The sequence below is a fragment of the Jaculus jaculus genome, chromosome 7 (genome assembly GCF_020740685.1).
Source record: "Jaculus jaculus isolate mJacJac1 chromosome 7, mJacJac1.mat.Y.cur, whole genome shotgun sequence".
NCBI classification, from domain to species: domain Eukaryota; kingdom Metazoa; phylum Chordata; class Mammalia; order Rodentia; family Dipodidae; genus Jaculus; species Jaculus jaculus.
In genome coordinates, this window is record NC_059108.1 from 17,318,381 (window position 1) to 17,343,763 (window position 25,383).

A 25,383-nucleotide genomic window follows, 5' to 3' on the forward strand; every position below is an offset into this window, starting at 1 on the left:
TGAATTTTCGTCTTGTTTGTAGAAGTGTACTAACTCTGCATCACACTAAGAAGGCGATTTGCTTCCCATGTTTATTAGGTCTTAAAATTGTCATTCTCATTTTGATCATTTTTGTGTAAGCATACTGATAGCCTGTTTGATTTTCAGTTTGCATTTTCCTATTGCGTAATGAGTGTGAGCACTATTATGTAGATATTTAATGATATTTTAGTTTCTCATTCGAGTGAGGCCCTCACTTCCATCCCTTGTAGTCATGTCAAACTGGGGCACCGTGCTACACACCGGTAAGCCCAGCACTGGGGAGCTGGCATTCCTGGGGCTTTCTTGCTAGCTTGTCCAGCTGAGACCTCCCCAGGTACGCTCAGGTGTGCTTGTACACACACACACACACACACACACACACACACACGTGCGATGACAGACTGGGAAGAGAGTATTGGTCTGAAGGGAATGAGGCAATTTTAAGAGAGGCCTCTGGTCGTCCATGGGAAAGCTGTGTGACTCCCAGAGATGGGAAGTCGTCTTGTCAGTCATGTCCGAGGTGCTGTTTCCTTCTCCCTTTGCATTGCTCCGTTTGAGGACAAACTGCTAATACGCAGTCCCACCTGGAGTGAAGCACTCCTTGAATTCCATGAACCTTCACTCCGCAGAGCTCCTTAGAACTTTCCAGACCAAAGAGGTCTTATCTAAAGGGGGTCTAGTTGAAATATTGTTACTCCATTTCCATTAAGGTTTCATAAATAAACTCTTTTTTTAAGTGGGGAGTTTTTATTTTAGTTTTTTATTTCAGCTATTTCAAACACTGTTAGCATGGCCTTTTATATTACCAGATTTGTTGTTAAATCTCAGTTAAATGCTTTATATTCTTGCCTTCATATTTTTATTTCACTGAAATGCTGTTTTGAGATACTTTATTTGACTAGTTGACTTGAAAGGAAAAACTGTTACATTTGCATTTATTTCCTTTTTGTATGAAGCATGCAATTAACAATTTCCAAAAGTGCTTACAAAAGCTTTTATAATTCTTTAAAGACACCCCTAAAAGGCATCATGCTTCTTCACATTTGAAAAACGTTTACTTAGAATTTATTTTACCATATAAAGTAGTAAACATCTTGCATACAAAAGAATTCTGTTTAGCTTTAATTTCTCAATCTTTTGTAACTTCATTTACTTTCTTAAGAAATATGTACATCATGCACTTAAAATATTTATGATTCTTTATGAAAGGAATGAGAGGCAATGTCAGTTTTAAATTATATAGGATCATAAGGAAATAAACTAAGCACACATTTTCTTCAACATCACATTTTGCTTAGAAGCTGCAGCCCTAGAAGCTTAATAGTGTCTAAAATTTTACCAGTATGTCCTAGGTTATGACATTTATGACGCCTTCCTTCTTCAATTTTCTGGCATGCTAACTTTGTGAACACCAGAGAAAATATTTAAAGTCAAATCTTGACAATTACTAACGATAATATATATGCTCAGTAACCTTAGGTGAACTTTCTATCATTAATACTCTTAGTCTTTCAACCATTTACTTAAATCATTTCATTTCCTAATTTTGTTAGGAGAATTTAGTTAGTACAAAATGTCTGTCATGGAAACTGCTAATTTCATTATTCTGTTCTATCTGAGATATATCTTCTAGGAACATCATATTATAAAATTATTTCTTTTAATTCTATATTATTATTATGATCCATTATTATGTATGATTAAAACTAAGTACAAACCATAATTTACTAAGTAGCACTATAATAATGGGATTTGAAAAGAAAACTTCTGATGTGTACACTGTCCAAAATTCAATAATTTTTTTTTGGTAATTCAAGAAAATTTTATTGTTTTCTGGTAAATGTAAAAAAAAAATGAAAACTGAAAAATTAGTAGTACTTCCTCTAAAGTAAGTAGAAAATGCTATTATTTCCTACAAAATAATTTCCTAAAGATTACCTTGGTTTCCCCCCTGTAATTACATTAGTCAACTGGTTGGTTGGTTGAGATGGTTTCACAATATACTCTAGACTGATCTGGAACTTTCTATGCAGGCCAAGTTGACCTCAAACTTATCACCCTGTTGCCTCTTCTCTCCCAGTAGTAGAATTTCAGAATTGTCCACTGTGCTTTGCAGTTCCATTTATTATTATTATTATTATTATTATTGGTTTTTGAGATAGGGTTTCACCCTAGCTCAGGTTAACCTGGAATTCACTATGTAGTCTCAGGGTGGCTTCAAACTCATGGCAATCCTCCTACCTTTTGCCTCCCTAGTGCTCAGATTAAAAGGCATGCACCACCATGCCCAGCTCTCCTTTTATTTTTTGTTTGAAAGAAACATCCATTTACTTTCATAGACCTAAAAGCTATTGTCATTCTCCCATGTTAGTATTTCTTTTTTACATGTTAGTAGATAACTATCACATATGCCATGTAATTGAAAAAATGGGAATTTTACATTGTTTTTTCTCCAAAAAGAAACTTTAAATAATTTAATAATAATATAGATTCACTATGTCCTTTTTGGTACCCCCCCCCCTCCAATTGGGGTAGGGTAATCTTATTTTCCAGTTGAAATTGGAGGATATTTTTAGCTGAAGCTTAGGTGTGCAGTGCCACTGACTTTGATAATTGAAATTATGTAAGGATCAACATACACTTTAGCCAGGCGATATACATTTGAAGAAGTCTATAAAAATTAAAACCAGTAATAATCTATCCATTTTTTTCATTGTAGGAGGTGATAACGAAATTTTTCCACTCTGAATATTTTATGTTCTTTGATCTTTAAATCTAGCACCATTTTGATGAGGTTTTTTTTCACTGAAAATCTTCAGTCATTTGCAGAGTAAAATTTTATATTGATTCTTCTCATTACATTAGTAAAATTGTCATGTCAGAGCAAAATTCAATATTCTCTTCCTTTTACAAGAAAATGTGGGCAAAAAATTTCTTAAAGGGATTGATTCTCAGAGAAACGTGTTTATCTATTACTTCAAAGCTAAATTGATTTTTAATTGATTCTTCTATTTGATGTTTAGCTGAATCACAAAGAACAATGTTTTATTTCATTTAAATTATTAAATGATTTATTTCAATCTTTTAAAAGTTAGAAGATCTCAAGTACGTGAAGAGTCTAGGTTAAATAATAGTCTATTCATCTCAGTTGTTGCTTAGGATGTAAACTTTGATGAATCCATACGTTTCTAGAGGCATTTTGCTCCTTCTCATTCATCTTAAACAAACATAATTTCCAAGCCACAGTAAGCTGGATGCAAAAACAAAAAGTGGTGCAAGCACCTGACGTTCCCTTGCGGCAAGAGACCCTGGACCACTCATGCTTTCATATTCCCTCCCTCCCTCCCTCCGTCTGTCACTTCTCTCTCTCCCTGTCTCTTACACACATACACACAAAGAAATAAAAATATGTGATCATTATTAATTACCTATTTTTTCTTTTTTTTAATACTGCAAAGAAATTCCAGATGCATGCACCACCTCGTGCATCCATAGCCTTGCAGGCAAGCGCCTTAACCACTTCACTATCTCTCCAGCCCAAATTAGCTGTATTTTTGTCATTTACATAGACTTACTTATAATTCCTATTTAAATATCCTTAATAGATAGAATTAATTTAGCTGAGAATTCATCAGACACAATCTTGCAGATTAAGCTAAATTAATGTAATGTGTGCACACAAAGCTGTTTGCTGTACTAGAAGTTAGAGAAAATTTACTGTGATTGAAAGTATTCTGCAACTTTAGGTAGCCTGAGTTTTATTTACTTATTTTGTAAATCCTTACCCTCAGTGAATGCTGTCTTTAGAACATTCCTTCTCAACGTGGCGCTTGCTGGTCCTGGGCACCGCCTGTCATTGTCCCGGGGACACACTTGCAGTCCGACTAGTTCCTTTCCTCCTCAGACTTTTGGGGTGGATTTGCTTTCCAGCCCAACTCAGAGCTGTCTGAAAGCAGATGCCTGCCTCAGGAGTAGCAGAACTCCTGGATCCAACAGTTGGCCAGGCCTGTCCAGACTTGTCCTTGCCTTGTTGTTCATGCAGGACATTCTCGTCAAGTGTGCCTGAAAGAAACGAGACTCTGTTTGTCCCCTGCTTTGTCCCTTCCTGCACCAGGTGACTGAGATGTGAGAGACGTGGCTCAGCTGTGTGCTTAGCCATGAGTGTCCATAGATTTGAAGGTTAGGAATCCCAAGTTAGGAAAGTGGATATCCTACATTATTTCCTAATGCCTAAGGATTTGCTGAAAAATGAAGATGATGATATACTGTGGTTTAAAATATTACTGATATGTTAACATTTATTCCACAGTTTATTAACTTTTTTGTTTTACTTTGAAGTTTTTCTTCAGATGTAACAAAAATGTTATTTGCCTATTGTGGGGGAAATGGATTTTTTAGAAATACTGTTTTGATGCCTGTCTTCTGTGTTGGAAGATGTACTCCTGATGATCCTGAGACACAGGTCCCTCCCCAGACTGACTGAGGTCCTAATAAACCCACCATGAACACCAGCAACTCCACTGAGGAGGACCCACAGGGGGGGTGGGCACTGGAGGGAGGGGATATAAGACTGTAACCTATGTAAAACTTTTTTAATTAAAAAAATGCAAAAGAAAGTAAACAGTTTTAGGTAGTGCTAAATGTCTGCTTTGGCAAAGTAATTCAACTGAATTCTAGTTACTTCCTTAGTTATCCAGCTGTGCAGGAAATGCTTTTGGAAAGCAAGAGTTAAATTCTTTGGTACTTGTGCACTGGCCACATAATATGCAATCAAACCCATTCTCTTTCATGTAGGCAAAGGATGTATACAAAACTTATTGTCAGGGTCAGGAGCTTTGGCCCTTTCTTTCTGTTTTTGTTTATCGAGGTAGGGTCTCACTCTAGCCCAGGCTGACTTGGAATCCACTATGTAGTCTCAGGGTGGCCTCGAACTCACGGCAATCCTCTTACCTCTGCCTCCCGAGTGCTGGGATTAAAGTGTGAGCTACCATGCTGAGCATTTTGGTTCTTCAGGTTTTACACTGTACTCTTTCTCATTTAACTTCAGCCTTTTGAGTGACCATGCAGAAATGTACTTTGGTCTGTGTACATAAACCAGAGTTAGACTTTTATTATGACTTTAAATATTTTAATCTAGAAGTAAATTTTTATGGAATCATATTTATTAGTCTTTATGTCTTCATTTCCACAGCATCACTGCAAAACTTGAAAGAGCTTTAGAAAAAGTTGCTCCTCTTCTTCGTGAGATTTTTGTAGATTTTGCCCCATTCCTATCTCGTACACTTCTTGGCAGTCATGGACAAGAGCTATTGATAGAAGGTAAGGTTTCTCTCTCTTTTTCTAATGTTTCCTTTTCTTATAATGTACCTACTAATCATGGCATAGTTTATGCTTCTAGAGGAATATATATTGACAAAAAATGTAAAGATAACTACATTTATAAATTCTCATAAGCTATTTCTATATTTTCATTCTCTTTTTTCAGTTTTGAAATCCAAGGTTAATGCTATTGAACTAATTTTGAAAATAAATAAATTTGAAAAGTGTTGGGATGGGAAGAGGTGGCTCTTATGATCTCAGTCTTATCAGGGCTACTGCACATCCTCTCATTTCTAGCACTGGTTCCTTAAAATTCCATTCTGACTGTGAGCCCTGGTTCTTTAGGTAACTTTCCTTATTCATACAGCATTGATAGTTTGAAGACACTGAAATTTGGAGAAAATTGGAGCTGGGAATTGATAAGCTGATCCTCCCACCTGACAGCAGCTAAGTTGAGAAGGAGTGTTGAAGGTTTAATTTGTACACACTTGTACTGGGAGAGTGGCTTTGAAAAATATAGTTATCCGAAATTTCTTTTATAAAAATATCTGAGTTTTGGAAAGTGATGATCTAACTGTATAACTGTGGCTTTAGATGTCCTGTTTTTTGGGGGTCCTAGGATTTAGCAGCCTTGACTTGCAGTTCATTGTAGAAGCTAAGATATTTTCCCATGAGCCTGTTATGATATTGTCTTCATTGCTATAAGACAGTGTAGTAAGAGTTAGTGCAAATCTAGAGGCCTACTGATTCTGAAGCCCAGTCCAACTGCCTTACCCTGCGGCCTTTTGGAGTTGCTGAGCTTCTGTAAGATGGAGCAAGGACAGCACTCCAGGGCAGTGGTGAGGGTTAATTTACATAGTTCATATACAGTCCTTCTAACACTAGCACATGGACTGGAGAAGAGGGTGTAGGAAGGATCCCCAAAGAGATGCCAGGGCCTCTGTGCCTGTCCTTTCCTGTCCTCAGATGACTAGGAGAGTCTGTGTGCAGGTTACTGTTGTCACTGCTGTGGTCATTATTGCCTTCACCCATGAAGTGAAGTGGACAATGTTCCAAAGAACAAGACCTCAGAAAATCTCCCCTAGTGGACTTTGATGTCTTCAAAACTTAGAAGTTGTTCCTTGCCACAGATTGTACTTAAATAGCTTTCTTCTAGATACATATGATTGATTGAACAAAATTGTGAACTCTGTGATTCATTGAATTATGGATCCTTACTGTCACCATGTAAGAGACAAGGTGCTTACCTCCAAGGAGCTGATAGTCCACTAGTCCACTGACAAAACCAGTCATTTAACAGGTATGCTGCTCACCTCCAAGGAGCTCGCAGTTCAATGGCAAAACCAGTCATTAAGTGCCAATAGCAACATGTGTAGTCAAACATGGTGTAAGAAAAATGTAGATGAGGGACAGTACAAAGTAAGACCAGTGGCCTGCTCAGGGCATATTCCCTTCTGCAGGGATTAGACCTACCTGGTCTGACCCCTGCCCTCTCCTAATGTCTCATCTCAACTTTACAGTTTTAAAAGGTTAGTTTATGTCTCCTGCTTCTCTTTCACTTCTATGATAGCTAAACTCTGTCTTCTGAATTGCAGAATTTGAGCCACTTAGCGTAGGAATCCCTGTCTAGATACTCTGTTGACACCTCACACCGCTTTACCCCAAATTACTCCTTTTTTCTCTTAAGTAGTTTTTTCCTCCTAATTTTATTTATTTTGTTACTAACATCACTATTCTTGTAAATATTTATACTAAATATCTAATTTTTCTTTAAATTCTTTATTTCTTTAATTTTTTTCTCCAAATTTGATATGTTAGCTTGCTAAGACATAACTTCTAAAATATCAGTTTGGAGTGTGGCTATCATTTCAATCTATGTTTATAAGGCTTATAAAATGGTATAAATATTATGATAGCTAGAAGTAGAAACATAATACAAATGGATTCCTAAGAGCACCAGTGTTTATTGATGCATGACTTTTGACTTCTTGTTTTAAAAATTACTCAAGTTTCTTTGGAGATACCTGCTACTCAGGAGCAAAAATACTAGTTGTATATACTTCCATATTTTCTGTAACACTGTACTTTTTCATTTAAAGTTTTCAATAAACAATTTAAAAACAGTCTTGAAATGTTTCTTCATTCCCTGTAAGAGAAAAGCTTATTTTTTCTGTATTTTTATATGACTTTTTCTAAAATTTATAGAGACTTATAAATACTAGTCAGTAGAAAATAAAATAAAGGGGAAAGTTGGTAATAAAATATAATAGGTCTTGTATTGTTAAAACTACATCACATATTACACACTTACGTTTTCCAGTAGTCAAATCCGAGGTGGAATTTGGGTAGTAGGTTGTTACAGAGGTCACAGTATTAGATCTTAAGGGACATATGTAATAATTTGTAGTTCTAAAGAATTACTTAAATCTTTTTAACTGCTCTAAGTTGGACAAAAATATTCCCATGTTTACCATCCTGTCCAAATTTTTTTTTCCAAGCAGAACACCTGGACTTTTTCTAATCTTTTCATCAGCACAGAGGGAAAGTATAAGAAATTGCTAAGTGAAAAATGTTTTGGGGACTTCTGGAACTTTTCCACAAGTACTAATTCTCTTGAAAGAGTATGAACAGTAGGCCCCTCTCACTGATACCAGTTCATAAAAATAAACCTGTACTTTTTTTAATCCTGACTATTCTAGAGCCAAAATATTAGAACTAAAATATGTTTTGTTCACCTTGTGATTCTCTGGCTGAATATACTTCTATGTTATGACTTTACTACATTCAAAGAATTTTAATATATCAAATTTTTAAAACTATCTGGATATAATAATAGTCATGTCTTTCCTTACTTATATTAAAGTGACATTTCATTATAACAGAATAATAGCAAACGGAAAATTTTTGGTTGTGAATTTTTTTTAATGTCATTACTTGGCAAAAAACAGTGACAATCCCCTTTTGCTGATTATATAATCCAAATACCTAAAAAAGATTTTTGCATAACAGAAAGAAGCTCATGTGTCTCAGAATTTGGTTTTATCTCTCCTTTCCAGTCTCCACTAGTCTCCATCCTCTGGTGGAAGACATTTCTTAAACATGTAAGCAGATTAGGCCCCATCCTCTATTTCTTTTCACCTGTTCCTTCCACATGGAACTCTCTTCCTGCATTTTCCTCCACCAAATGATGCTCCCACTTTGAGTCCACTGATAGAGGATGAACCCAACTCATGAGCCCAACGTTCCCCCTGCACTTCTGTGGTCTCTGCCTGTGCACTACTTGTACAGTTAGTGCTTCTGTATTTGTGTTGCCACTGCCCAAGGTACAGTTTATTATGTGAAAGCATTCAGTCTTCCCTTGTCCCCCATACCAGAAATTCTTTTTTTTTTTTTTTTTTTGTTACTGACAAGTTTTGATAGAGGTAAAGTTTGAAAGCTAGGTTCTTTGATAAACAACTTCTGATACCGATCTACTAATATGTATGAGTTTCCTACTGTGTTTGTCCAATGTTCAGTCTAGATTGCTCTCATCCTAGCCTGTAGACATGCATGCTTTTACCTTGTCTCCTTTGTGTCTTTTTCTGTTGTGGCTGAAATCCTTGATATGCAAGACACATGCTCTGCATAGTACACCTCTGCATTCTAGCCATGGGCATGTGCTCAGTGCACTCATGTTCATACTTCATCCCTCCACCTCTCTCCACATGCAACATGTGATTCCCATTAAGAAGAAAAGACTGCCAAGCTGCTGTGAAGAACTTGAGACAAATGATAAACACATCATTACCTTAGCTATTGAATATTTCTGCTTAAAATATTGCTGTTGATAAATAAATCCTCATGGCTTTTGAATTCATGACACAGAAGTGTATGGCAGAAATAAAACTGAATTTAAGTGAAGAAATGTTCATGTTTTAGGAAAATAGAAGAAACTTTAAAAATTCAAGTAATCAGAAAATACATATGAATTGTATCTTCATTTGATTTTTTATATTTACTTTTCTTACTGTACACATATAATTGCTCAGGATTTTTTATGGTAATTAGTCATTGTTAGTTTTTATTGTCTATACTCTTGTGAATGCAAAGTGATGTCACTTTTATTCATCAAGTTTTGTTAAGTTTATTATCATGTTGATTCTAGAGCATTGGAGCTAAGATCTTGTATGGTTACTCATTAACATTAGCTGTTTTGAGTTAGCTTTTGGTATTTCTCTTGGAATTAGCCAAGGAGGTGTAGTTGTTTGCTCTTTATTTTACTTGGTTTAAGAGAGTTCTGTAATCTGGTTTTGTGGGCTGAGACAACAGGAGGCTTACCAGGACCAGAAGTTCAGGAGGAATGAATAGCCAGTAAAAGATGCCTGCTCACCTGGTAAGCATCTATGTATGACCTTATTGTGAAGGGTTTTACCTTTAGGATATTGTGGGCCCTAGTGAGAGCTGATTGGAGTGGCTAGCCATGAAGCCAAGTTTTGGGGTGAGCTTAATGAACGACAATACCAGGATCACATTTAAATTCTAGGGAAGGGGTCCTCCTTTCTAGGAGGTTCTCAGATTGTTTATGGGAAAATAAGTCTAGGGAACTCCTTTAGTCAAGAGATAAGAGGAGAGTCTTCTGACTTCTAGTGAAGTAGAGATTGCAAAGCAGACATAAGGACATTTCTACTTTTTACCTTTGGAGCCCAGTCACCCCTAAACTACCTAACAATGCTTCCTGACTCCCTCTCATTCCAAGTTCTTTAATTTATAAACTGATGTGTGTGTGTGTGCGCATGTGTGTGTATGGCTTCACAGGCAAGCGCTTAACCACTAAGCCATCTCTCCAGCCCACTAATGTATATATTTTTACTTAGAGTAGGTGTTGATTGCAAGTGTCAACACGTATGACCAAAAGTGAGGACATGATATGCAATCAGAAGTGTTAGATTCGTGTGGTTTGCTGAAGCACAGACAAGTACACTGGGCTTCTCTCAGGGAGAGCTGAAAACAGCTCAGGGTGACGTTTGAACTTTACAAATATTGCCAGGATGGGGAATAGATCTTGAACATGTCCATTCTGAAGTTTTCATAAGAGATAAAGGAGCAATAAGCCATCCATGCTCATGTGGAAATGTCACCAGGGTGTGTGCGCTTTCAGAATGTCAGTTTCAGTATCTTGTTCCATCAGGACAGAGAGGAGCCCTGAGAAGCACTGTTTACGTTTTGTGAGTACGTGATATACATGCTATGGGTAAATACATGGAAGAAAGGAGTGGGAAGCAAGTGAGGTTTTTAGGAGTATGGTCTCTGAATACTTATTGGAAATACAAGATGGTCAATTTGACAACACCATTAAAAGCCAGCAGCTTGTGTATAGCAGATAGCAGATGACTCCAAAAGTCTGGGGTAAGGGCAAAATGGCCAAGAGCTTTCAGGCCTGGAGAGAATTTAATCAGCCAGCTTTCTCCTCTAGGACAGAGGGCTGCACTGAAGAGAAACTTCTGTAATTGAATCCATGCTGAGCAGCAGAAAGGCAGAAGTAACACAGGGAAAATACAAAAAGGCAAAGAGCCATAGGTGTGAGTGAGGGTTTATCATCCCTTAAATTGCACGTGTCTTAGCTTTGTACCTCTGTGACATATCTGTGACACACAGAATTAGAACAGCTACAAGGGAGAAAAGATTCCTTTACAGCTTCAGAGGGTTCAGTCCATAGTTCGGTTCCCTCTTTCCCCTGGCCTTTGGATCTGTGGTAAGGACGTGGGAGGTTGATGCAGAGAAGATGTGAGCCCAGTGATGGCTGGGAAGCAAAGATAATGACAAGCATGGCCATGGTCCGAAAAGCTCCTCCATGGGTGTGCAGCCAGTGCTCTCGCTTTCCTCAAGGAAAGGTTTTATCACTTCCCAAGAGAGCCAAGGGCTTGTAGCAAAGCCTTTAACCCACAGGTTCTTGGGAGATGTACAGAATCCAAACTATAGCAATCTGGAACAACATAAGTGGTATTTCTAGATGCTGAGGAGTTAGGAGATCAAATACTTTCTAAAAGCTATCTGAAAGTGCAGGAAAATGAAATACACATAGAGTCACATGCTTAACACATAGAATTTTAATTCTAATATGATACTATAAAAACAGATTATAAGAAAAAGTAGCCCCTCTGACAATGAAACCACTTGAGAAAAAAGCTAAGATGTTTTTAAATGGACTTAAAGAAATTAGAAAATATTCCAATATATGAAAGAACAACCTAATTATGATTAGTTTACAACTGTCATGAAAGAAATGAAAAAAGATCTATGAACAAAATAGAAAATAATTTTCAAGAACTGGGAGATGATGTAGTTCATACTGAGCTTACTTTAGTCCCATGTGAACCAATGGGAAAGGCTCAACAGGCAGTGCTCACCTGTAATCCCAGAGCTGGGCGGACATGGACAGGGGATCCCTGTGACTTGCTGATAAGCCACTCTAACCTAATCTGCCCATCCCAGGTCAGTCTCACAAATGGATGGTGCCTAAGGAACACCAAATGTGCCCTGCCTCCACACACACATGCACACTCAGAAAATGTTGAAGATGGGCTGGAGAGATGGCTTAGCGGTTAAGCGCTTGCCTGTGAAGCCTAAGGACCCTGGTTTGAGGCTTGGTTCCCCAGGTCCCACGTTAGCCAGATGCACAAGGGGGCGCATGTGTCTGGAGTTCGTTTGCAGTGGCTGGAAGCCCTGGCGTGCCCATTCTCTCTCTCTCCCTCTATCTGTCTTTCTCTCTGTGTCTGACGCTCTCAAATAAATAAATAAATAAAAATTTAAAAAAAAGAAAATGTTGAAGATGAAGTTAGAAGAAATAAATAACTAATAAACTTAGTGGATAAGGGCCATAAGAGAAACATAGGAGAAATGAAGGTACCTCATAAATACCAAAAATTTATGATTAAAAAGACAAGAAAAGATGAGAATGAGTACAGATAATTGAGTTTCCCCCTCCCCAAAATCACTTCTAATCACTAATTTAGTGAAAAATTATAAAATACAGCATTGGAAATTGTACATTGAAGGAGGATGCTTAATAACTGGAAAAATTAACTAAGATGACAAACATTGATGATACTTTTTTTTTTCATGGTTTTTCGAGGTAGGGTCTCACTCTAGTCCAGGCTGACCTAGAATTCACTATGGAGTCTCAGGGTGGCCTTGAACTCACAGTGATCCTCCTACCTCTGCCTCCCAGTGCTGGGATTAAAGGCATGTGCCACCACGCCCCGGCAACATTGATAATACATTTTATGTCTGCCATTTGTGACTGATAGTTGTATTATCAAACAAATAGTGGAGTTTGTTTTCTCCTTACAAAAATATTCATAAACAATAGAGTGATCCTAGGGTTAGATTATCATTTCAAACCCTGTAAAGAATAGATCTAAGCAGCGGTGACCATGTCACAATAAGACAGACACCAACAGCCAGATGGGAGAGATACCATTTTCAGTTAATACTGAGTGGATGAATAAAGTGGATGTGTATCTAATCACGCCTATAGAACCAACATATTGAACCATACCATTAGAATTCAGACAGCAAAATTTACACTGCAGCACAATTTTTTTTCTTTTTTTTTTGTGTGTGGGTGTGTGTGTGTAGAAAAGGGATACTACATCTTAATGAGGTTTAAAAGATATGCCAAAAGTAATCAGTAAGCCTCAGTTGTTTGTAAAATTATTATTATAGAAGTATAGTAATTTATTACAAACAGTAAAAGGGTTTTAATTAAGACAAGACACACAGATGGCTTTGAGATATTTGGAAAAGCTTTCATTAGCTCTGCAGTGGTTCTGAGATTACTTATCTCCAAAATTTTGTTCATGTGTTTTTATGAAGTTATGTTGCACTTTATAATAAAAGTTTTCTCTCTGGTTCTGGGATGGGACTGAGAGCCTAGAGCAGGTCAGTACCTACTTCACCATGATGCTTCATCTAACAGTGACATGCCCCTAGTGCCCCTCTATAGGTTATAAAAACCTTTCAGAACCATTTAGGCCCCTAATGGTGGATGTCATCCTGGTAGCATGTTCATCTAGAAGTAATTTCACAGTGACATAGGTCATCACCTGGTTGGGTGCTCACCTAGAAGAGATAATTTACTAATGGTGAAGAAGCTGCCAACACCTCAGTCTGTCTGTCCCCGTTATGCATTCTGGGACTGGGGAAGTAACCAGAGGGTGAGTTCAGAGCCCACTGCACCCACTGGCAGTCTCTCATTGGCCAAAACTTCATTGATCTCCAGACCTCCATAAGCACCTACTTTAACTGGAGGGCCATGGGCTGTTTGGAGTCTCCTGGGATCAATGTCAGTTCAGAGCCAGTGTCTAGTAGGCCCTGGAAGATCTGATTATTTCTTTTTCCCCAGTGTACAGTTACTCTAGCAAAAGGCCACAGGTCCCTCTGAGGAAGGATAGGAGTAAGGTTAACATTAAAACTTTTGGGGATTGTGGGGGGGATCCTTCCTCAAGGAGACCCAGCCACCCCTTCAGTCAAGGGGCTCAGGATCTAGAAACTGGCTCAAGTCTGGAAACTATTAAGAGGTCTTGATTCTCTGTTGCTATAATGCAAAGTGGCTTTATGTTCCTTTGCTCTGGCACTTTTCTGCTTATACAGATCAAGAAGAAACTCAGTTGGCTTCTTATCTATTTGACTTCTAGAAACACCATGATTAATCAGCCAGTGCCAAAAGTCCATACAAGTTATACCTTTATGTGCATAATTTTGCCTATGCTGCTATTATGAAAAGCATGTTCACCCAGCCTTTGGCGATTCAGCCTTGCTAATTGGCCCTTGTTACCCCGAGATCCAATAAGACCCATTGCATCTAACTCACCTAATGGCAGCAACTGCTGCTCCCACTGTGATGTCTTCTTTACCTAAAAAGCCAATGATGGGGGACTTCATATAAAGACTTTATGTAAGTGTGCTGGCGCTCCCCTCACAAATCTGTTTCTTACAGTCTTAGCGAAGGGCACATCTTCTGGAGGCTCCCATTATTGTGGGGACAAAAATGAGTTTACCTGACAAGACCACTCCAGCATTCCAAGTTCTCTGAGCCTTTTAATCCCTTCATCAACGTTAAACCAAGGGATATCAGGCAGCTCGAGCTCATTCACAGTAGGCCATCTTTGGATCCCTACTTCAGCCAACCAAGCAGATAAAGTCTTGGCACCTCTTCCAGCTGCACAAGCTGCAGTGTTAAATCTAAAATTTCTGCTCAGTGGCCCTTTTTAGTAAATTCAGCCTGATCTAATCTTAAATTCCTTCCTCCATCATCCCACACCCTTAAAATCCATTCCCACACATATTCCTCATGCTTCTGCCAGTATAAGTTAGAAAACTCCTGAAGTTCTTTAGGGGTGTACCTCACCTCCTCCTGTGTCACACTTTCTGTCCCACCTTTAGAGGCCTGCCTAGCCTTCTGGCTGGGTATAGGCTGAGAGGTGAAGATGGGTGGGAACTGAGAAGTACCAGCACGTCCTGCTGATTCCTCAAAGAGGGATTAATTACCTCAGGCAAGGGTGGGGGGCTACTACTTCAGGGTGTGGAGACTACAACTGCTGCTAAGGGAGGGGAGGTCACATTTTCATGCAAAACAACTTCTTCAGAATCTGAGAGTTCTGTGTCCCCAGATTCCTCAGGGTCTTCCCACACATCCCCATCCCAAGTCCCAGGGTCCCGCTCTTTTCCAATCAGTGCCCTCACTTTAACTTCTGATAGCTGGTGAGGCTGGGACTTGAGTTTATGTTGCAAGTTAGCCAGTCTCACAGTGAGAGCTTGGGTTTGGTTTTCTGCAATCTGAGCCCTGTTCTGGCTAGAGAGGAGACTCTCCTCCACGGCTCCCTTAGAAACCTTCAGATCATGTATGTGGGTCTTAAGCTTGGAAATTTCCTTTATGAGCTTCAGTTGCTTCTTCACGAGCTTGTCCAGAGATACTAGAAACAACCAACCGGCCTCATCATTTGTCTTACCTTTCCACAAATATTCAAATGTTTAAAATACAGAGCCACTAAATTCTTGCTCTTCACAGGATATGACTCAGGTTCATCAAATACATCTATCTCAAAGAGTTCTTTAAACAGTCCACACGATGGATTATTACTGCCCTCCTTATTTCCAGTAAAAGTGCTCTCTTTATCACCAGTAGGGCCTTTAGTAGCAATGAAGTTGGAAAGCTAATCCCAGGTAGCACAAAGCCCACTACATAAATACATCCCTACAATTCTGTTTCTCTAGAACCACTTCTGGTACCAAAATCTGTATTAGTCAGGGTTCTCTAGAGGAACAGAACTGAATGAATTATATTTAAAAGGGAATTTATTGGATTAGCTTACGGTAGTCCAATAGCAGTTGCAGGTTTAGAATCAAGGAACTCAGTAGCTGCTCAGTTCCCGTGGTCAGAGGCCTCAGCAGTCCCGATCGCACTGAAGGCCTGGAGGTTCCTGAGGAGCCGCTGGGTTTCCATCCATGTCGGTCTTCAGTCCATGCTGGTCCTCAGTCTGTGCTGGAAGGTAGCGACCAGCTCCAGCAGCCAAGTGGGAGGAAGGAATGGGCTCTTTTCACCCAGAGCTTCCTTATAGAAAGTCCCCCTCTGAGAGGGCTGCCCTCTGTCGGGGAAGGGCTCCTCTGGGGTGAGGACTTCCTCCATCAGTTAATCCTTCCTGGATGTATCCTCAGAGACCCGCCTGAAAGGGATTTCTGTGGATTACTAAACAGATCAAGTAGACAACACCTTAACCATCACAGGTGCTCCTCCGGAGAGTATTTAATAGTGGTGAAGGAGACCAGCACCTGGGAGGCTGCTCATCAAGGGGTTATTTGATAAAGACGAAGTGTGTGTCTTCACTTGGCAGTGTGCTCATCAAGAAGGTATTCAATAATGGTGAAGTAGATTAGCACCTGATATAGGATAGCGAGCCGGCTTAGTGGTTAAGGTGCTGGCCTGCAGCGCCTAAGGACCCAGCTTTGACTCCCTAGATCTCAAGTAAGCCTGACACACAAGGCGACCCCTGAGCGTGGCTGTGCATGCACACAAGGCAGGCCACATGTCTGGAGCTTGTGTTTAGTGGCTTGAGACCTGGAGCACCAATCCTCCCCCCCTTTTTTGGTCTCTCATAAAAAAGGGCCAGCCTGTTGGGCTTGCCTCAAAAAAAAAAAAAAAAAAAGAAAGGTATTCATATTAGTTTGTGTTAATCCACCAATCACAGTAAAATTTAATTTAAACATTTAAAATTATTTTTATGGATTTTAACAAACTATCTCTTATATTTCTGTAGCAAAATAAAAGGATAAGAAATTTTAAAGACAATTTTGAAGCTGAAAATTCTGTGTAATTAAAACAGTATGTTAGTGACCCAGACAGATCAGTGCTTCACAGTAAATACCCTGAATGATAAATACCCCAATTGACTCGCTACAAACATATGGGGACAGTATGTGGCAGTTTATATTGCAGACTGATGAGAAAGAGATAAACAGTGCAGTAAATGTGTCTAGATCAATGGAAAGCCATTTTGTTAATTAAACAGAAAAGAGAAATAATTGAGTTATTATCCATACTTCACTTAGTACAAAAATGTCATGGACAGGATAGCTGAAAAGTCAAACATCAAAGGTTTTAGATGAGGAAAATATCTGTGAAAAGATTCTTGAATTAGACATAAAAGAAAAAAGTACATGGTTTGATAAATGCAATGTATAAAATTATTTCTTTCATCAAAGGATTGATTTAAAATGAAGAAATTGAGAGCAGTATCAGCAAGATGTTGACTAAGAAGAGCCACTCAGTTGTAATTAAAAGTAATAATAAAAGTATAAGTCAAAATAGCCTTGTAGAATCCCTTAAAAACTTAAGCATGTGTGTGGACCTAAACACATTGTAAAAAATCCACATTCAAAGTATTAGGAAATCCTCTGTATTTTAATTAATTGTTTCCCCATATCATCTCTCCAGAGCCTAGTGACATTCATGGTTAGGAGGAATCTACACAATTTCTAGTTCTTCATTGGTAAGAAAAATAGTAGAACTTGCTTTTGATGTTCTAGCTTGTCTTGAGAGCGCTACAATACTTGCCTAATGTCTTGTTGATGTAAGAAGTAATCAAAATTGGTATATAATATGGAATCCAGATTGGAGGCTACTGAAAAAGTGGTGAGCACTGTGACATTAGAGATTTGAAAGACTGCAGACCAAAATCTGGTGGCACGAAAGTGTAACCGAAGGAGTGTTCTAATCAAGTCTTCTGAGAAAAAGCAGTTGTAACTTGTAGGGACATGGTGGTATTTTAATAACTGTACTTATGACCAGCGTGCACTCAGGTCCAGAGAATATGTGTATCCAGAAAGCCTTTGAGAAGACCCTGATTCTTTAAGCCAGCATGATTAATGTGGCATTTTTCCTGCACCAAGACAATCTCTAAATGGTGTAAGAAATGTCCCTGTGTCAACAAAAGAGAGGGATGGGCAAGTGGCTCAGTTGGTGAAGTGCTTGCTGCCTGATCCTCAACACCAGTGTAGAAGCTGGGGACATAGAGTCAGAACCATTTCTGAAGCTCGTTGGCTATCTACTGTGGGCAAATTGGTGAGCTCCACGTTCAGTGAGAGACCCTTATAAATAAAGTATAGAGAATGTGAAGAAGACTTCCAACACTGACCTCTGTCTTGCACACACACAACACACACACAACGCACACACACCACAAATGTACACATACCATACACAAACATGTAGAAAACTGCCCATTGCTTTCTTACATAATCATCTCAATTGATGCAGAAATATGCTTTGACAGAATTTAACATCCTTTCATGATAAAAATTGATCAGAAAGCCAAGAAAAGAATGAAGCTATCTGCTGGGTGTGGTGACACATACCTTTAATCCCAGCACTCAGGAGGCAGAGATGCAAGGATTACTGTGAGCTTGAGGCCAGCCTGAGATTACATAGTGAGTTCCAGGTCTGCCTGGGCTAGAGCAAGATCCTACCTCCAAAAATCAAACCAAGCCAGACCGGACCAAAACAAAACGAGAGAAGCTGATGTGATGTAATAAAGGCTTCCTATGATATGTCCAGAAGTAACAGCAATAAGCAGTAGTAACCATGTGGAAGTCTTCCCCTTTAATTACTGCTACAAGGGAGGGGACCTCACTCATAGCATCTGTACTTGACAGTCGGCACATTTGTGCATGATGATTTATAAATTGGAGAAGTGCAGTTACCTCTTCCCATATAATATTCTTAAAAAGTCGTTCAACTGTGTGTCAGAAGTAACATAAATAACTGCAGACTTGCAGGGTACAAATTTGATATCTGCAATCAGCCCTGTTTTTGTGCTCTGTCACTAAACAGAAAGGGAAACCAAAAGCAATTCTGTTGACAATGTAGACTAATATGATGCTTGGGGTAAGCAAAGATGCTGAAATAGCTGTACACTGGAAACTGTAAAACATCACTGAAATGAAAGACATTACACAATCTGGAACAACCTTGGTGTTCATGGACTTGACCACTCATATGGTTAAAATGCCAGTACTGCACAATGTCATTTTGGAGTAGTGTTGGTCAGTGGCACCCAGAGTGATTTATTGTAGTCTTGTCATGATTCCAATCATACTTGAAGAAAAAGGGGAAGCTATTATAAAATTCATATGGAATCCTAAGGGACTCAAATAATAAAAACTTAGAAAATGATAGAAAAAGATGAATGGTGCAAACTTCCTCATTTGAAAGCTTCTTGAAATGCTGCAGTAACCAAAACTGTGTTGTACTGGCAGACAGAAAGACATCAAACAACTGAAGAAACCCAGTGGCCCAGCAATAAACCCTTGTATCTGATCAAATGATAGTCAGCATACCAAGACCATTTAGGGAACAGGACATTCTTACATAACAACATCAACAATGCCTCATATCCACATACAAGAAAAAAAATGGGGCTGGAGGGATGGCTTAGTGGTTAAGGCACTTACCTGAAAAGCCAAAGGACCCAGGTTTGATACCCCAGGATCCACAATAGCCAGATGCACAAGGGAGTGATGTATCTGGAGTTCGTTTGCAGTGGCTGGGGGCCCTGGCGCACCCAGTTCTCTCTCTCTTTCCCTCTTTCTCTGTGAAGTAAATAAATAAATAGAAATAAAATAAAAAAATTTTTTTGTTCATTTTTATTTATTTATTTGAGAGCAGCAGAGAGAGAAAAAGAGGCAGATAGAGAGAGAGAGAGGGAGAATTGCTGTGCCAAGGCCTTCAGCCACTGTAAACAAACTCCAGATGTGTGCACCCCCTTGTGCATCTGGCTAATGTGGGTCCTGGAGAATGGAGCCTTGAACTGGGGTCCTTATGCTTCACAGGCAAGTGCTTAACTGCGAAGCCATCTCTCCAGCCTGAAATAAAATATTTTAAAAAAAGAAAAAATGAAGTTGAGCCAAGCAAGTATTCATTACAGACATAATGTAATATTTAAAAATCTATATGGGGTTGGAGAGATGCCTTAGCACTTAAGGCATTTGCCCGTGAAGGCTAAGGATCTAGGTTCGATTCCCCAGGACCCACACAAGCCAGTTGCATAAGGTGGCACACGCATCTGGAGTTTGTTTGCAGTAGCTGAAGGCCCTGTTGCACCAATTCTCTTCCCCCACCCCTTTCTCTCAAATAAAGATTTTTTAAAAATAAAAGAATTTAGTTTTATAAAAAATCTGTACAAACACTTTTGAAGAAAACGGGGAAAGAAAGTATCATGTTTCTGAGTTTGGCAGTGATTTCTTAGGTGTAACTACAAGCATAGGCAATAAGAAAAACAGAAATTGAACTAAAGATTTACCTTGAAATTTAATTTTACAGAAAAGCATAAAAGTCTGTGCACTTGTAAGACACTTTCAAGGAAAGCATAAAGGAAATCTATGAAAAAGGAGAAACCACTTGTAAACCAGGTGCTGGTAAGAGTTAATACCCTGAACCAGGTGTGGGTCACACACACTTTTAGGCCCGCACATGGGAAGCCGAGGTCGGAAGGTCTTTGTGAACTCTAGGCCAGCCTCGTGCTCCATACTGGTGGATTTTTTTTTTTTTTTTTTTTTTTTTTGGTGGTTATTAAATCAGTTTGTGGCCTGCTATGAGAAAACAAATGATGATCTAAGGGGACCTCACATTGGAAGTAGTCCCCACAGACAATTGTTTATCCAACCCAGGGTATTTATGCCCTGTATTTTTCTACATTTCTTCTATAGCTCTATATCTAGTTTTCTGATTAGCTGAAACTAATGATGAACATGATCTCATTTTTCAGGAAGTTATTACAATAATAAATATGAAAACTTTTTTTCCTATATAAGATAACTTTTTTTTCTTTCTAAAATATGGAACGCTTCAAAAATTGGCATGTCATCCTTGCTCAGGGGCAATGCTAATCTTCTCTGTATCATTCCAATTTTAGTATATGTGCTGCGAAAGTGAGCACACATGAGATACTTTTTTAACATTTATTTCAATTCTAGTCAAAATTGTTACAGGCAGTATTCTCCTTATAAAATTCTTAGGCCATTAAAATTATGACATAAATCCCTCAAAAATATTTACATAAGTTCCTGTAGTTTTTTGTTCCTTTAAATAACAGAACTAATAAATATAATCCCTTTAGATTGCTTTTTAAATTCTTGAAATATGTTTTTCAAGGTTAAAAATACATAATTATCTTTATTGTCTTGCTCACAATGGTTGAGTTTAAAATTTATATCTAATTTTTTTAGTGTTCCAAATTGGGATAATATTTGGTAGGAACTTTATTCCATGTTTATAAACTGTGCTGTGGGGTGTCATATATAAAGTTTCAAATCAATAAGAAGTATTTGAACTGGATTCTTGGCCTTGTTCTTTATTAATGTTTATATTAACACTTAATTTTTCAATTTATTTTACTTTTATTTGTATATTTGCAAGCAGAGGGGTAGAGGGATATAGAATGGGTGCAGCAAAGCCTCCAGCTACTGCAAACAAAACCCAGATGCATGTGCCACGTTCTACATCTGGCTTTATGTTGGTACTAGGGACTCAAACCGAGGTCATTAGGCTTTGTAGGCAAGCCCTTTAATGGCCAAGCCATCTATCCAGCTCAGAACATTTTATTTTTGCAATATAAAACTAAGTTAAATTTTTCTCTGTATAGAAATATTATGTAAGTAATAATTTAATAGAATTATGATATGTTACTTTATTAATTTAGTATTACCTGTTACTTCAAAAAAAAACAAAATAAAAAGTGGCAAATGCCATCTTACATCTCAGTCACCAGTACTATTAGGTCTTCAGAATTATTACATAATAAATGTTCTTCGTCCTATTTCTGTGTGCTTGGCTTTCATGGGTAAAAAAGTACAGAGTCTGATTATTGAAGTCCCAAACAGCTTTCTACTCAGTGCTGCACTTTACTGGCACAACGATACTGTTGTGCTTATTATCACTTCACTGAATAAAATTGAATTTTGCAGTGTGCTGTCACTTCAAAAAGGAGAGGGACAGGAAAAGAGAAAGAAACAGAGGTAGATATATATAGAGAGATAAGTAGGAATAAATCCTGAAAATAAAGGACAGAATTGTAGCAGGTAAGTTATAGTTGCTAACATTTTTTATATAAAGCATATTCTTGTAAGTCAAGTTCACAATAGTCATTTTTTAAAAATATTTTATTTTTATTTATTTGAGAGAGAAAAAGGGGAGGGGGAGAGAGAGAGAGAGAGAGAAAAGGCATGCCAGGGCTTCCACCCACTGCATATGAACTCCAGATACATATGCCACTTTGTGCACCTGGCTTATGTGGGTCCTGGGGAACTGAACTAAGGTCCTTTGGCTTTGCAGGAAAATGCCTTAACTGCTAACTATCCCTTTAGCCCTTAGTCATTATTTTTGACATGAGGGCAAATTTTCTGTTTTAGTCTTGCTAACTCTGCCAGTATCTAAAATACTTCTAACTTTTTTTATATAACATTTAATTCTATACATGAACCATGAAGGTAATATAGTGTCTCAGCTTTTTTCACAACTTATAAGAAAGTTTATTTTAATAATGCGTAGCAGTTTAATAAATACTGCATGTCTGATGACAAAATTTTTGAGTCTTCAAATATTTATGTTTTTGTAATTTTAAGTTATTTTCAAAGTTCCCTGAGGTTTTTTTTAAGTACAACAGGATTTAGGAGAGCTGGAATGAAACTTGACGAGGTATACAGATAACTAGTGGAAAAATACTTAGAAATAATTGAGTATAAAGGGTGAACTATGTTTTAAAATTACTCTAATGATGATAAAAAGAATAATGAAAAACTACTTTCTACCTTTTATAGTGTTACTAGCTTGAAATTTAAATATACCACTGGGCTGTTTGGTATTATGTAAATTAAAGAACTAAACTATACAAACCTTACAACATAAATTCAGTGAAGTTCTATACAGAAAAGAAACATTCCCCAACTTTTTTCTGTGAATGAGTAATTCATTCAGTGTAAAACTGAAGCCATAAGCTTTATGTCATCCAAAATCAAATTGTCAGCAGCATCCCAGGTTTTCACATTTGTCCAATGCTAATTTTTATTTACTGGAGCTAAGCATATTTACATTTTCTAATATTTAATAATTTCAGAAGAAATATGAATCAACTGTGTGTGTAAACATTTTCATTAAAGGCCTAAATTCTGGACCAATATATTTATCACATATTCTTTTGTGTGGGAGGGGTGTATATTTTCTGTTTTGTAACTCTTTGAAACTACATAATCTGTTCTTAAATCACTACTCATATAAATACTGAGGAATATATTTATTACATAGGCTACGGTTTGTTTATTTCAGTCTAGAGTAAAATACTGTCACCATGAGAAGAAAAGGCACATTTAGATACTTGTGAGAGCATGTTTAACAGATGCTTGTGACCAGTGATGACGTCTCTGGGGTTCCAATTCAGTATCTCCATGTGGACTGCCTCCAGCCCAGAGAAGACTCCATCCCCAGCCAGCAGCTCTCCTCAGTGGATGATCTATAGTACTGCAAACTAATAAAACCCTAGGTCTCCACTGCAAATCACAGTTCATCCTCATGGCTCCATCAGGTCTCCACATAGGGATTCCCTGCCTCACATTGCCTAGTGGGCATGTCCCCAAAATAAACTGTATGGAAATCCAGTGACTCTTTTCTACAGTGTTATACTCCTATAGTACCAGGTAGGCTACCAGATTTGTTAGTGCAAATTTTGGGAACAAAGCCATATTTGAAGAGCAGGAACCCACATTCAATATTCTTTCCCCCTCCTTTCAAGAACCAGCATTCTTCCTGCTGTTCCAATACAGAACTGCTGGCCCTGGCTCATTGCTGATAATCTCTCAGACAATTTAAAACTGGACCAACCTGCTGTCTGTAGCCCTAAACTTTCATTTTTTTCCTGTGCAGTGTCCTTTTGCTCATGTCAGTCCGTTACTAGACTGAAGCCCACTCAGGTTCTCAGGACATAGGAACAGCACAGCTAGCTTCTTGCCCAGACTGCCTGTAGCTTCAGCCTAGAGCTCTGCATAAGCCAAGCGTGCACAGTCCAACAACACTCACGAGTTGATCACGCTGTACTTACAGCACTGCAATGGTCTTTCAAATTCTTCCACATTCCTCCCACAAATCAATTCCAAAGGCCAGAAGGCACACAGTCAGGTTTCTAGCAACATTAACCTCAATCCACTTGTACAAATTTTCTGTTATAGTTACCTCTTTGCTGCTGGGATAAAGCAGAGGACCAAAAGCAGCTGATGGAAGGAAATTTTATATTTTGGCTTACAGTCTCAATGAGAAGATCCGTGATGGGAAGGGAAAGCATAGCATGAGCTGAGGCCAGACATCACCTCTGCCACAACAGGTAGAACATGGAAGCCGGAGAGTGAGCCAGAGCTGAGCAAAGGAGGGGGGGCTGTAGCTCTTCCAAGCCCACCCCAACAACACCCCTCTTCAAAGACTCCACCTCACTAATTGCCACCAGCTGTTATCCAAGCATTCAGATACATGAGTTGATGGGATACATCAGATTCCCACCACCACAATAAGAAGTGTTTGAATATACTTTCATATTTAATCTTTATTGTTTTTAAAGACTCTTGCTGATATTTGAGCATACAATCTCCCATATTACTGTAAAAAATATTTTCTTTCATCAAATTATGTGTAATTTTTATTGTGTTGAGTTTGGAAGTGACTCCCTTAATGTAAACCAGTGATACAGAAAATTAAAAAGGAAAACCTCATGGAGTTTTTTTTTGTGAATCAAATGTATCACAGACTACTACTGAGCGAAGTTTCTGTTGCAGCCCTGCACTTGTGGAATAGACAGTGGCGAATGTTGGGGAGAACTAGGATACATCACTACCACAAGAATAGAGAACCAGCTGCCTGCTGTGAGATGAGTCACCTCCACCTCATCTGCCAGGGCCCAGAAATCAGTACAGAGGAAGCAGTGACATGAACATGGTTCTCACAACTACCCTGAAAACCAGTTCCAGGGAGATGGAGACAGACACTGGTCACGCAAACCACAATAAAACTGAGATACAGAGGCTACTAAACCAGACCCCTACTTTGTATGCCAAGACTCAGGAAGCATTGCACAAGAGGGGCCAGAAAGATCGTCAAAGCCTCATGGTGGATGAGAGTTGTCTGAGGCACTGTTTCCGCCCTCCCCAGACTGAATGAAGCCTCTTGGTCTCCACAATGGATACCCATAGCCCTACTGAAGCCCCTCAGCAGATTTGAAGCTGGTGTAAGAGGGTTTAAGAACACCAAATTTTTTTCATTAAAGAAAATCAATAACAAAATTTTTAAAGGCCCAGACCAAAGAAGAAAACTATTAAGAAAGTTAAAAGACACTCATAGAAGGAGTATTGCAAACATTGTTTCCACTAAGGCATTAATATCCAGACTGTATAGAGAATCACGATTAGCATATTAAACAGCCCAAATAAAAAAAATGACTCCAATCAATAGATACCCAGACACTGAAACATGGC

General features: G+C 38.4%; 1 protein-coding gene and 1 non-coding gene across 6 annotated transcripts in view; one reads left to right on the forward strand and one right to left on the reverse strand.

The window, feature by feature from the left end:
- Nbea (neurobeachin) overlaps positions 1-25,383 on the forward strand; it is a 563,720-nt gene that overhangs the window by 198,547 nt on the left and 339,790 nt on the right. For all 5 annotated transcript variants that reach the window (XM_004659998.2, XM_045154369.1, XM_045154370.1 and 2 more), the window contains one exon: positions 5,213-5,340. In XM_004659998.2, the coding sequence (XP_004660055.2) occupies positions 5,213-5,340 (128 nt within the window). The remainder of the gene's footprint in view (positions 1-5,212; positions 5,341-25,383) is intronic.
- LOC123462431 lies at positions 20,704-20,810 on the reverse strand. The gene has a single exon (XR_006638253.1). It is a non-coding gene; the product is annotated as a U6 spliceosomal RNA (small nuclear RNA).